The sequence below is a fragment of the Nelumbo lutea genome, chromosome 8 (genome assembly GCF_056320005.1).
Source record: "Nelumbo lutea isolate HS-2025 chromosome 8, American lotus-T2T, whole genome shotgun sequence".
NCBI classification, from domain to species: Eukaryota; Viridiplantae; Streptophyta; class Magnoliopsida; order Proteales; family Nelumbonaceae; genus Nelumbo; species Nelumbo lutea.
In genome coordinates this window covers 10,869,698-10,881,797 of record NC_142691.1, presented here as the reverse complement: position 1 = coordinate 10,881,797, position 12,100 = coordinate 10,869,698, and the positions used below count along the sequence as shown (strand labels likewise).

General features: G+C 36.3%; 1 protein-coding gene across 1 annotated transcript; it reads left to right on the top strand.

The window, feature by feature from the left end:
* The first annotated feature begins 931 nt into the window (after positions 1–931).
* LOC148842684 (elongation factor Tu, mitochondrial) lies at positions 932–10,835 on the top strand. The gene is made up of 12 exons (XM_088957432.1): positions 932–1,332; positions 2,120–2,195; positions 4,576–4,668; positions 4,861–4,935; positions 7,440–7,544; positions 7,690–7,780; positions 7,891–8,096; positions 8,503–8,586; positions 8,701–8,766; positions 8,847–8,909; positions 9,482–9,722; positions 10,543–10,835. Exons 1-12 carry the CDS (start codon positions 1,151–1,153, stop codon positions 10,611–10,613), a joined length of 1,353 nt encoding a protein of 450 aa, XP_088813558.1. The 5' UTR covers positions 932–1,150; the 3' UTR covers positions 10,614–10,835.
* Positions 10,836–12,100: the final 1,265 nt, after the last annotated feature.

Genomic DNA, 12,100 nt, shown 5'->3' with positions numbered 1-12,100 from the left:
ATATTGCAATTCTTTATAAAAAAATACTTATATATGTTAATTTATATGATGAAAATAATTGAAAAAATACTTATACATTTTTTTAATAATTTATTAATTTTTCTCATAAATTAAAACCCAATTGGACTGACATCCCTAACGGATTTAAATTTAAATGACTGTTTGTGAGATCTGATCCGATATTTAGATTGGATCAAATATAAAACTCGTATTATCAGATGGGGTTCCAATATATCTGTTTTGAATACGAACCAGTCCATTCGCATTTATAGTAAGTATAATCGGATTATAATCGGGATGATTTTGGATTTATGATTTTGTCCTGACTAATAATTCGGGATAGGAATGTACCGGCCCGTTGACCAGGGATACAAATGGATGGGATTGGATTCGAATTCAATCCGATATTGTTTCATGCTGAATCTGATAAGACTCGATTTGAATTCAAATTCTATGTAAGTTGGACTTTCGGATATGATCTGGTATGACTTGTTTTTTTTTTAAATTAATAAATTATTAAAAAAATAAAATACACTAATTAAATAAAGTAAAAACAAAAATACAGATATTTTTTAATTATTTTCATCATATATATATACATATTTTTATAAATAAATAAATAATATAATAAGTTTATAAAAATATATTTATAAATAAATAAATAACATATATATGTACTATATATATTTATATTTATAAATATATAATATATATCGAATCAAATCTTCTTGGATCAAATAGGGGTGAGCCGAATTTGATCCGATTTCTGGTCGGATACCATTATCCAACCCGAAGATCCGTTCAAGAGTGATCCGAATCCAACCAAACAGGATTGGATTTCGGATCGAATCATGAATCGATACATTTGCACTTGACAGCTCACCTACGCGGGGGAAACTGGGAATAAAAAAAAAGAACCCGTATCGTTTGCGGGAATCGGACTCAGGGTATTAGGGTCACACGTGTCAACCTGACGTGCATACAAACCTAGCGACATGACTGAATCTGGCTCACTCTCCCCTCCGGTCTTCCTTCCCTAAAACCCTTCAACAAAAGCAAACCCTCTAAACCCTTCTCGGCCCGCCTCTGATTCTTCTAGGGTTTGCTCGTTTTTTCTCCATTTCTTTATTTTTCTTTCTTTCTTTCTTCCATGGCTTCAGCTGCTCTAAGAAATCCTAATTCAAGGCGCCTTATCGGCTTATCTTCACCTCTATACTATTGCTGTCGAGGAGCAACTTCGAATCGTTGCACCGTATCTGAATCATTGTTTGGAAATGAGAGAATCTCGGATGCGGGGCTATGGTGGAGATCGATGGCTACATTCACCCGAACGTAAGTTGAAAACTGGTTAACACATTAAGCTTCTTCTCGAACGCTGTGGGTTTTAGATTTCCGATTTGTTTTCTCCCATTCATTTCGTCTTTACAGGATTCTACGCATCAACGTTCCTTTGTATGACTAGTGTTGTTCGTCTTTAGTTTGTGTTGGATTTGCATAGTTGTATGCATTCTGAATGATAAGTAGTGTCTGTAGTTGATTTGGTGTTTATCTTTGAGCAGTTTAATTGGGTTCTGTTCATGTATGAACCTCTGAGTTCATTGAGTATTTCTAGCACGTTGTTTTCATAGAAAAGAATAATTTTCGTTCTGATATGGTGTTTAATTTTAACGACACTTTTTTTTTTTGGAGATAAGGTGAAGTTGATTATTTTAGTCATCGGTATTTGTTTCATATGGTTGTCGGCTCACTATGTTAGTCCACTTTTGATGATCCATTCAGTGCATATGTTTGTCTCGCGAATTAGTGGTTTTCCGTTACGCACTTTCAGGTGGAGTCCATCAGATGGTATTAAGGGTAATTAATGGGAATGTAAATGTGAATGCGTGTGTTTCATTTAGAATAGTTCTCCTTCTCAGCATAGTATGCACATCTTGGTGCCATTGTTTCTTTGCCATCCTATTTTATTATGCATAAACTCCAATCATTCTCCATTATCGATTGGTTTGTAATTTAGTGGGAGAATAAACTAAATCAATTGGAGAAGAGAAGAAACTAAGTTAATTCAGACTATTGTAACTTAATTCTGTATTCTTATTTTCTTAATGTTTTCATGGAACAGAAAACCCCATGTAAATGTTGGGACAATTGGACATGTTGATCATGGGAAAACTACACTTACCGCTGCAATTACCAAGGTCGGTTCATGTTCCTCTACATTCTTTGATCTCTTTCCTCTAATTTAACTATCCAACATTGTTTTTTCATCTTGTATCTGATTAAAAAGAACAATAACAAGGGAAGATTTGTCTCCCCACTTACTGTTTGTCTTTAAGATTCTGGTAAAAGTTAAGAACCAGATTGAAAAAAAATGTAAAGGGACTTTATTTGGGATGGTGGGGACGACAAGAGAGACCATCTAATAAATTGGTAGGAGGTTTGCAAGCTGAAGTCAGAAGAGGGGTTGGACTTAGGGCATGTACTGGAGAGGAATGTTGCTTTCCTGGTAAATGGTTGAGGAATTCCCTTTGGAGCAGGGTGGTCTTTGGGCTTCTGTCATTAGGAGATGGAAGGAATAGAAATGTTTGGAATTAGTAACTTGTCTCTTAATAGAGCTTCCTACTTCAGCCCTTGTGATTCATGCTTGGAAAGGGTAACTGTATAAGATTTTTGACAGACCTTTGATTAGGGCAACAACCCCTTTGTCACTCTTTTCCTGATCTTTTTAGTCTCTCCTGGGACAAGGAACCCTTCATCTCCTCGATCATTTCTAGAGGGGAGCAAGAACTTTCTTTCAATTTCAACATCCATTAGAGCTCTAACAAGTTCTGAATCTCACTCTTCTTTAACTCTCTTTCCTCTTGTCTTTATTGCCCCAGATCTTCCTAGCAAAAGAATTTGGGGGCCTTCTTCAGTTCTTCTAACGAGCAGTTCACAGTTAATTCTTTTTTCCTCAATTTGTCTCTGTGGTTCCTCCTAGAATTTTCTTCTTTATATGGGAGGCGGCTCATGGTGGCATTAATACTTTTGATAGAATCTTGAGGAAGAGAAAGGGTTATTTGTACCTTGCCCTTCATGTGTGCTTATTTTGCCTAAAGGAAGGGGGATCTTCTGGTCATCTTCTTATCAACTGTGAATTACCTCACAGTCATTGGCAATTTTTTTTGATAGATAAGTCTTTGGTAATTTTTTTTTGATAAATAAGTCTTTGGTAATTTTTCCTCAATGTCTTCTGTAACAGCACTTTCTCCTGGGCTCCACCTCCATATGTTGGAGATTTTCTCAACCAATGGCTGGGTTGTAGGTCGGAAAATAGAGGTAGACTGTAAAGGTGGTGTGCATGCTGTAATGTGGAGCATTTGGGAGGGGCTGAATAAAAGGATTTTTGAAGGGATGTTCATCCTTAGAAGGCTTGAAATTGCGAATCCTGTTCCTGATTAATGGTTGGTTGAAAGCCCACAAGCTGTTGGAGATATACCCTTTGGCAATTCATGTTTGGTGCCTCCTATTTCTTCTAGCCTTTCTCCCAGACCTCCTGTGGACTTTATTCATCAATTTGACAGCAGCTGCAGAAGTGTTTTGATCCATAGGGGTTATGCTGCAATTGGGGGTCAAATTATTAAAGTTAATGGTGAGCCGTTATGGCCTTCAGTGGGTCAATTGGTATAACAGACTCAGCTGAAGCTGAAAAACGTGCCTTTTTAGTGGGCTTGAGATCTGTGGCTAATCTGAACTTAACTGAACTGGTGGTGGAAGGAGATGCTAAAATGGTTTTCGGTTGGATTAAGGATTTAAAAGATGGACCTTGGAGATTCAGCTTTATCTTTAATGAAATCAAAGAAATTGTCCTTTGCTTTTTGTTGTTTTAGAAGGATTCCTAGAGAGCTGACTGAATAGTGTGGCTGAGTTTTTGGGTAAATCGGGGGGGGGGTTTGCGTAGTCATTCCTCAATGCCTTCATAACTCCTTGGGGGATTTCCTTTTTTTGTTTTGGTTTGACTGAAGCTTTGTGTACATCCTTTGTTCATTTAATGAAAGTTAACCTTTTCTCTCAAAAAAAAAAAACAAGGGTAGATTTATCTGTGTATTTTTTTCACCTCTTCCCGTAATCTCATGGTTCCAAGATCATAACCTGGACATAATACTAACTTGTCATGTGTAATACCATAAATTTGATAAATGATTAGCAAGTAAATCAATAGAAAGCTGTACAGAAGTGAAGAAAAAGAAAAAGAGAAGAAGAATGTGGTGAAGAAAAGAAAACTGGAGAAGAGAACATCCTGGGGCTGTGTGCACCTTTCGTTGCTAACTATACAGATATTTAAAAGAAAAGAAAATTACAGTAATACCCTGATCACCAGTGACAAAAGCAACGCTAAACAATAACTGAAAACAGCATAAAAACACTACCAATATTCTCACAACATGTATCAGTATTGCTGCTCTGATTAGATTTAGTAATAGGTTGGAACTTGAATTTTCTTCTTTTTTTGATCAGGCTTGGAAGTTTTCTTCTTATAGTTATGATTGCATCAATTGTTTGGACTCTTTATTGATTATGGTGGAGCTTCTCTTTCAGGTGCTAGCAGAAGAAGGTAAAGCTAAAGCAATTGCATTTGATGAGATTGACAAGGCTCCTGAGGAGAAAAAGAGAGGGATTACCATTGCAACGGTTAGAATTATTGCTTGCTTTCGTGGTGTTCAAATATAATTATGGTTTAAATAATACGATATTACTTATAAAAAAATAGTATGATACAGCACTAGGTCTTCTTTCACAGTTTCATCAACAAATTGGTATTCTAAAAATGTGTAATATTGGCAAAATAGTATTGATCCTTATTTCTTAATGTGATTTTTGCAGGCCCATGTGGAATATGAAACTGCTAAGCGGCATTATGCACATGTGGATTGTCCTGGACATGCAGACTATGTTAAAGTAAGTGCTCCAATGTTTTGGCATTGTTTTAATGGGTTATATTTGTCATTCATCCTCTGCTTCCTTTTTAAAGAAAGGTATTTTATTACAGTGTGATAAAGCACGATAAAGAACCTATATTAGGAAAAGGAAAAACTAGCAAGGACAAGAGGCTTAGTTTTATTGGTAAAATAACTGCTGTCTTACGGCTTCCCTTTAGCACAAAAGAATGAAAAGAATTCCCAGAAACTGTCATAGTGGAGAACAAAAAACAGTTGCTTCTATACTTCATCTCAAACAGCATCATACATGTCTTGGTTTAGTTCTCAAGCACACATTGGTTTATTTTGATATTTTCAAGATGAAGATGCTCCAGGTCAATTCTAGAGAAATCGTGTTCAAGTATATTTCCCAGTTCTTACTTGGTCCACTTGTCAAAGGCACTGCCTACTGCTAGGCATAACCCAGTGATCTCCAAAGATGAACCCAAAAGATCACCATATTGCCTAAACAACATTATCATGTGGTTAGGTGATTGTTAAGATTTAATCAAAGGACTTTTACACTAAATGCCAATATTGTTGTAACTTTGAACTTTACACTAAATTTGTGGGAAAAGAGGGAGAAGAACTAACATGGAATCAATAAAGTGTGACAAAGACTCCTGATTCCATTTGCAAAACCTGTTTATTATCAATTTATCAGCATTAGGATTGACTTCATTCAGTTGGCCCTATCACAGCTTGAGTGTAATTGGTTTTGTGGTTGTTCAGGTTATGATACAGTTGGAGGTTCCAAACAGCCTATTGCACAGAGTAGATAAAGCACTAACTAGACCACACAGGTGTTCTTGGAGTTCAATTGCCTAGGTAGGGAGTATATAGGGGACAAATAATTAATCATGCTCCCTTTATATATGGATATAGGTGCTTATAATGCATTTTTTTTATGAGTAACCTGGAGATTGTATTAAAATTTAAAGAGAAAGAGATTACAACAAGAGGTTGTTAGAACTGAAACCCTTTACAACAAAAAGATCTCATCACCCTGTTATAATTGAGCCCAATACAATTGAGTTCTATGTACTCCTTGCTTATACAGTACTACTTTCATGGGGAGGGCATTATGGAAAGAAACCCTAGCTTGACGAATAACATCCAAAAGAAAATTAACAGAAGAAAAGGCAAAATATCTTGGAATATTTTTCCTAATTTCTGTTAGAGAAACTATCATTGCTGTAGCAATAAAGAAACCCTTTAATTCCAACAAACTATCATTGCTGTAGCAATACATACTATTCATGTATGGTATTCTGTTTTTTGATGAACAGTAGTACATTTTATTAATTCAAAAGCTGATTTAGAGTTGTGAATTCATACAACATCCCAGGGAGAGGTGCGAGCTGTTGCCCCTCCTTGAATCTTACAAGTAAACTAGGAAAGAAATACAGGAACCACAGCTGAGCCCAAAACAATTCTTCCCTATTTACCCCTTGCTTGGCTAACACATCGGACAAAGTATTTGCTGATCTCCCCACCCACTGTAAAGAGACCAACATATTTCTTGTCAACCAACTGAATTTCTTCATTTCATTCTTGTAGCGCCATATAGAATCTTCAGGATTTTTCAACCAGCTCACCACCACTTTGGAATCCCCTTCAATTATTAAATGCTATACCCCCAGCTGGCTTGCAAATTGCACCCCTTTGTACAGCAGTTAATAGCTCTAATAGAGTCCCCAACTCCTAAAGACCTGAGTAGAGCAGCGGAATCTCTCCTTCATGTATGGTGTTCTTTTCTTCATAATCAATAAAGTTAATAGTTGTCGATAAAAAAAAAAAAGAAAATCCTGTTTTGCTGTACCTTTGTGTTCAATGCCATTATCCATTGTTAAATTATGGATGGTTAAATCATTTCTTATTACTTCCACCCAAGTCCTTTTCAATCTCCTACTAGCTCTTCTAGCTCCTTCAACTTCTAATACATCACTGCTTCTAGAAGGTGCTGTAGATTGTCTTCTTTACGTGTGAAACCATCTCTCAATCTACTTTCTCTCATTTTATGACCTATTGGTGTATTGGTGCTACTCCTAGGTTCCTCCATATAAATTCTTTTCTAACCCTATCCTTCCTAGTTTTACCAATCATCCATCTAAGCATTCACATTTCTGTGACACTCATTTTTTGGACATTCTGTTTTTTAACCGTTGAACACTCTGCTCCATACAACATAGCTGGCCTTACAACTGTTCTATACAACGTACAGGTCTTATCCTTCATCAGTATCTTTTGGCCATCAGATAATTTTTCCTTTCCGAACCTTAGTTCTTCCAGTTCTAGAACAAGAAACTTCTTCAGGCTACTCCATGGTGCAGTAGGTGGTCTTCTATGCATGTGCTGAGATCCTTTCACTACTTCTCCAGTGTTGGATAAAATATTCATTCTATATGCATGTCAATGATATTTTTTTTGGATGATGCATTTTTAGGTAATTATGCCATATTCTGACACTTTGGTTGTTTTCAGAACATGATTACTGGAGCTGCCCAAATGGATGGAGGCATTCTAGTGGTTTCGGCCCCAGATGGGCCCATGCCACAGACAAAGGAACACATTCTGCTTGCACGCCAAGTGAGTAAGCATATTGGTGGCTGCCTGTAATGCATGCTGACTTCCTAATCTGCATGTCACAAAATTTCTGTGCTTGGCATTATGTTCTTATGGTTCTTTTGACTGTAATTTTCTTTTTACTAAAAGAATTATATGCATTATTCAGGTTGGTGTGCCATCGCTTGTGTGCTTTCTAAATAAGGTTGATGCTGTTGATGATCCAGAATTACTTGAACTTGTGGAAATGGAACTCCGTGGTATGTGAGCATTGGAGCCATAATGCATGTATTAGTTAAGTGATTTAATGGCTTCAGTCATTTCATTGCTTCAGTGAATCTTTTACATTAATTAATCAATTTTTTGGCAGAGCTTCTTAATTTCTACAAGTTCCCTGGTGATGAGATTCCAATTATCCGAGGTTCAGCTCTGAATGCCTTAAATGGGACAAATGAGGAAATAGGCAAGAAAGCCATACTAAAATTAATGGATGCTGTGGATGAGTACATACCTGAACCTGTTCGCCAACTTGACAAACCTTTCTTGATGCCAATTGAAGATGTTTTCTCAATTCAGGTAACTGCAAATATATTTTGCAATTGTTTCTATTGAACGAGTATGCCATGCTGGAAGGAGGATTTGCTGTTCCTTGTTCTTTCTGTTGGGTGATACCTTGTTGGTATTTAGATTCCTTAAAATACATGGCTTGGAAATTTGTGCTATGATTTTTTTCATCACATTTTGCTTTCGTAGTTTCTGAGTTCAATTAAGCTATTGAAATAGACAAGTGATTACTGGGCGGAAATATCTGCAAACATGTTCACCAAACCCTTTAAAAGTTGTATAACCATTTTTTTCTCATTAACTTGATCTGATTTGTTAATGATACTAGTGTGTAAGTTGAGATAGTTTTGAGTTGGCAGGCTTCAGGATATTTTATTAATATAACTTGTGGTTTTGATCTGTACTATTGCTACTAAAGGGACGTGGAACTGTTGTCACGGGCCGTGTTGAGCAAGGGACTATTAAAGTTGGAGAGGATGTTGAGATTTTAGGATTGATGCAGGTACTATTATAGCTGGATCTTTTGATTGATGCTGTGAATCACCAAACAGCTGATAACCCTGAACTGCTGGTACTCGTAGTGTTTGGTGCTTATAGTAGTCATTTATTTGTTCAGGGTGGACCTCTGAAGACTACAGTGACAGGTGTAGAAATGTTCAAGAAGATTTTGGATCATGGACAAGTAAGTGCTGGTTTCTTATTGCAATCCATACAACTAATTCCTGTAGCAAATTGGTATGATATGTTTTCATCATCATTTAGGCTGGAGACAATGTGGGCCTTCTCCTGCGTGGTTTAAAACGTGAAGATGTGCAAAGAGGACAGGTGAGTATCACCAAACTAGCTTTCACACAAGCATAATATTAAGTGTGGAAAACTGTAGTTAACAAACATTGTAGGATAAAAACCATTTTTGTATGGTAAGTAAATATTCTTATTTACCAATTAAAAAGATTGAATATGCATAACTGATCATTTTATTTTTCCTACTGTTCTTTATAGACCTATATAACATATATTGGCATATTGTCAGTGGTCAAAGCTAGACATGGAAGAATCATGGATACATTGGCCATTGTACAACTCTTGACATGTGTATAGAAAGTGAATAAGAGACTCTCCAACATGGCTTTCAGGAAATGGATTGCCTTGTCACATAGGATTTTTCTTGGTTTTGCCAATGCCCATTAAGCAGCTAATGGACATGTTGGGATTTCTAGAGATAAAAAACTAGGATTCCTTTTCTTTATTAATGTTGTAATGATTCTTGATTTCCAAGTCCACACTTTAATAATATGTTTTCTTAAAAGTAGTTTCACTCAAGCTGCTTTCAATTCATAAAAGGTTATATCTTGATTGGCTTACACTGTTCTTGTATGGTACTTTAATGGTCATAGGTGGTTGCTAAACCTGGTACTCTGAAAACATACAAGAGGTTTGAGGCAGAGATATATGTCCTAACAAAGGATGAAGGTGGCCGTCATACTGCCTTTTTTTCAAATTATAGGCCTCAGTTTTACTTGAGAACTGCAGATGTGACTGGAAAAGTTGAATTACCTGAAAGTGTTAAGATGGTGATGCCTGGTGACAATGTAACTGCAGTTTTTGAGCTGATATCACCTGTTCCACTTGAAGCAGGTAGTGTTTCAAATGCCATTGCCATCCTTATTGCATGAAAATGGCTTGATGAGCCTACATCTTTCAAAGATCCCAATTTTTTAGGTTGTATTATTCTTATATTGTGTTTTTATCGCTTGATGCTATGAATATCTTGCCTCCTTTACTTAACAGTTTTATTATCTTTGTTGGTATGAATTTCTATAAATAGAAGTGGTTCAAGCTATATTTAAGAATTATTATATAGGTGAACAATAATTCAAATCTTATGTGTTTCTTATCTTTCAAAGATTCCATAAACCATTTTTTTAAGGTGAAAATTTCTTTATTCTGTTTTCATTACTTGATGTTGCGAGTATCATGCTTCCCCTATGTTTTCTGTTTTATAATCTTCATTGCTGTGAATTTCTATAAATAGAAATGATAGAGGATATATTTTAGAATTATTATAGGTTACTGGTCTGGAGGCTTTCACTTCCTGCATTTGCAACATGGACATTGTAGAAATGTATAGCCAGGTTGCATCTTGCAGCACTGTAGATGGGATGCTGTAGGATTGTATGAGAAATTCATGTTTGGGTAATTTAGTATTGACTGCTTTTCTTGTTTCTTTTTCAATTAAAGCTTTGATGCATGTCTATGTTCGTGCTTCAGATGAGTATTTGATCTTTAATTTCTAACTGATTTTTTAATTTAATAGTTTTAGTTTACTAGATGGTTATAGTTTACATTGGTGAAATTTCCCAAGTTTTATTTATTCATGTTAAAAGAGATGGTGGGGTTTGAAATTTGAGCTTCAGTTCTTTTAACCTTTTTCTTCCATATTTAAATGATTTAACAGGACAAAGATTTGCTCTGAGAGAGGGAGGTAGAACAGTTGGTGCTGGTGTAGTTTCAAAAGTATTCAGTTGAGGTGTTTTTAAAAGGTGCACGGTATCTCTTTTTTTTTTTCTTTTTTCCCCCCTTACAAGAGAAGCCAATCAAGTTGCTCTGAATTTTTTGGGTTTATATTAAGAGGACTCATTTTCTGCAATTTTTTAGGAGTGGACTTTTCATCATAGTCATTCAGCAAAACCTTTACCTGTACTCTGAATAATGTTCAATATCAATGATATCTAGAACTGGTTAAATGCATGAGGATCTTGATATTGTTATTTTAGGTCATCCAATAATATATACTTTTCTGGGCATTTGTGCTTACATTTGCTCTTCCATTTATCTTATGTCTGATTCAATTTCTATGCACATAGGAAGCATCCCCCCCATTGGAGAAATTGGGTATTGAACGGTGCTTTGGATAGTTGAGATCTTGTTGAGGAGTTTTGGCACCTCTGCTCAGTTTAGAAGGAGTATAAATACAAATATGTACAGACAAAATACAAGGTTTTGTACTCCACAAATTTGTATTTGTACTCCTTCCAAACTGAGCCCTAGGTATCAGGGGTTAGGTCATTCTACACAATTATTCAGAGTAATAGTATACGATTGTACTATTTTCTCAAATCACCTAGGATGGTTATGGGCGATGAGCATAGTCATAGTATTCAGTATTCTTAAGAGAAGCCTCTTTCCCCATCTTCTACAAAAATAATTTCTTCCCCTTAAATCTTCCGAGAGACTTGTAAATTTTCTTAATAAATATATTACCCACGTCATCCATTGCAAATAAGCGGTTGAGCCTCTTGGTAAATGACAGTTCAGCCCATGGTCGGAATTTATAGGCTCAAAGTACATTTGGGGTAGACCTGATCATGGGCCGGGCCGGGCTTGGGTTGGGTTTTTACTCATAATTAATGGAAACACGTTAGGCCCAAGCTCGAGCTTGGCCTGACCAATGGGCTTATAACTTGGGCTCGAGCCTGGTCCTGATAAAAAGTCCGAGCCCGAAGCCTGACCTAATAAAAAAATTACAATTTTCCCTATTCAAATTAGAATAAAAAATTCGAATGATTTTTTTTCCTATTTAAATGAACAATGGGCCTTATAAGATGGCTTTTTTTCCTTTTCTTTTACGTTTTAAAACACGGTTTTACATTCTTAAATAAAAAAAAAATTATTCAAATGGATATAATCACATAATCCATTTTAAGTCTAATTTTAGGTTGGGCCGAGCTGGGCTATTTTGACAAAACCCGAGTCTGGTTTGAATTTATTGTAGGTTGGGCTTTTTGGCTTGGGCTTAAGCCCGTTGGCTTATAAGCATGTTCAAGCTAGTCTGGGGGTCGGGTCAGGTTATTTTGACAAAACCCAAGCCCAGCTCGAATTTCTTGCGGGCTGGGCTTTTTGGCTCGGGTTTAAGTCTGCAGGCCTATGAACATGTTTAAACCCGTTTAGGGGCCCGGCCAAACGGGCCAGTCCGGCTCATGAACAGGTCTAATTTGTGGTAGGTGCCAGTTTGA

Bases quoted from the DNA above. Each gene is read 5' to 3' on its own strand.
- LOC148842684 (XM_088957432.1), top strand. From the start codon at position 1,151: ATGGCTTCAGCTGCTCTAAGAAATCCTAATTCAAGGCGCCTTATCGGC. The intron at 4,936-7,439 runs GTAAGTGCTCCA...GGTTGTTTTCAG, and splicing joins GACATGCAGACTATGTTAAA to AACATGATTACTGGAGCTGC. The intron at 8,767-8,846 runs GTAAGTGCTGGT...ATCATCATTTAG, and splicing joins AGATTTTGGATCATGGACAA to GCTGGAGACAATGTGGGCCT.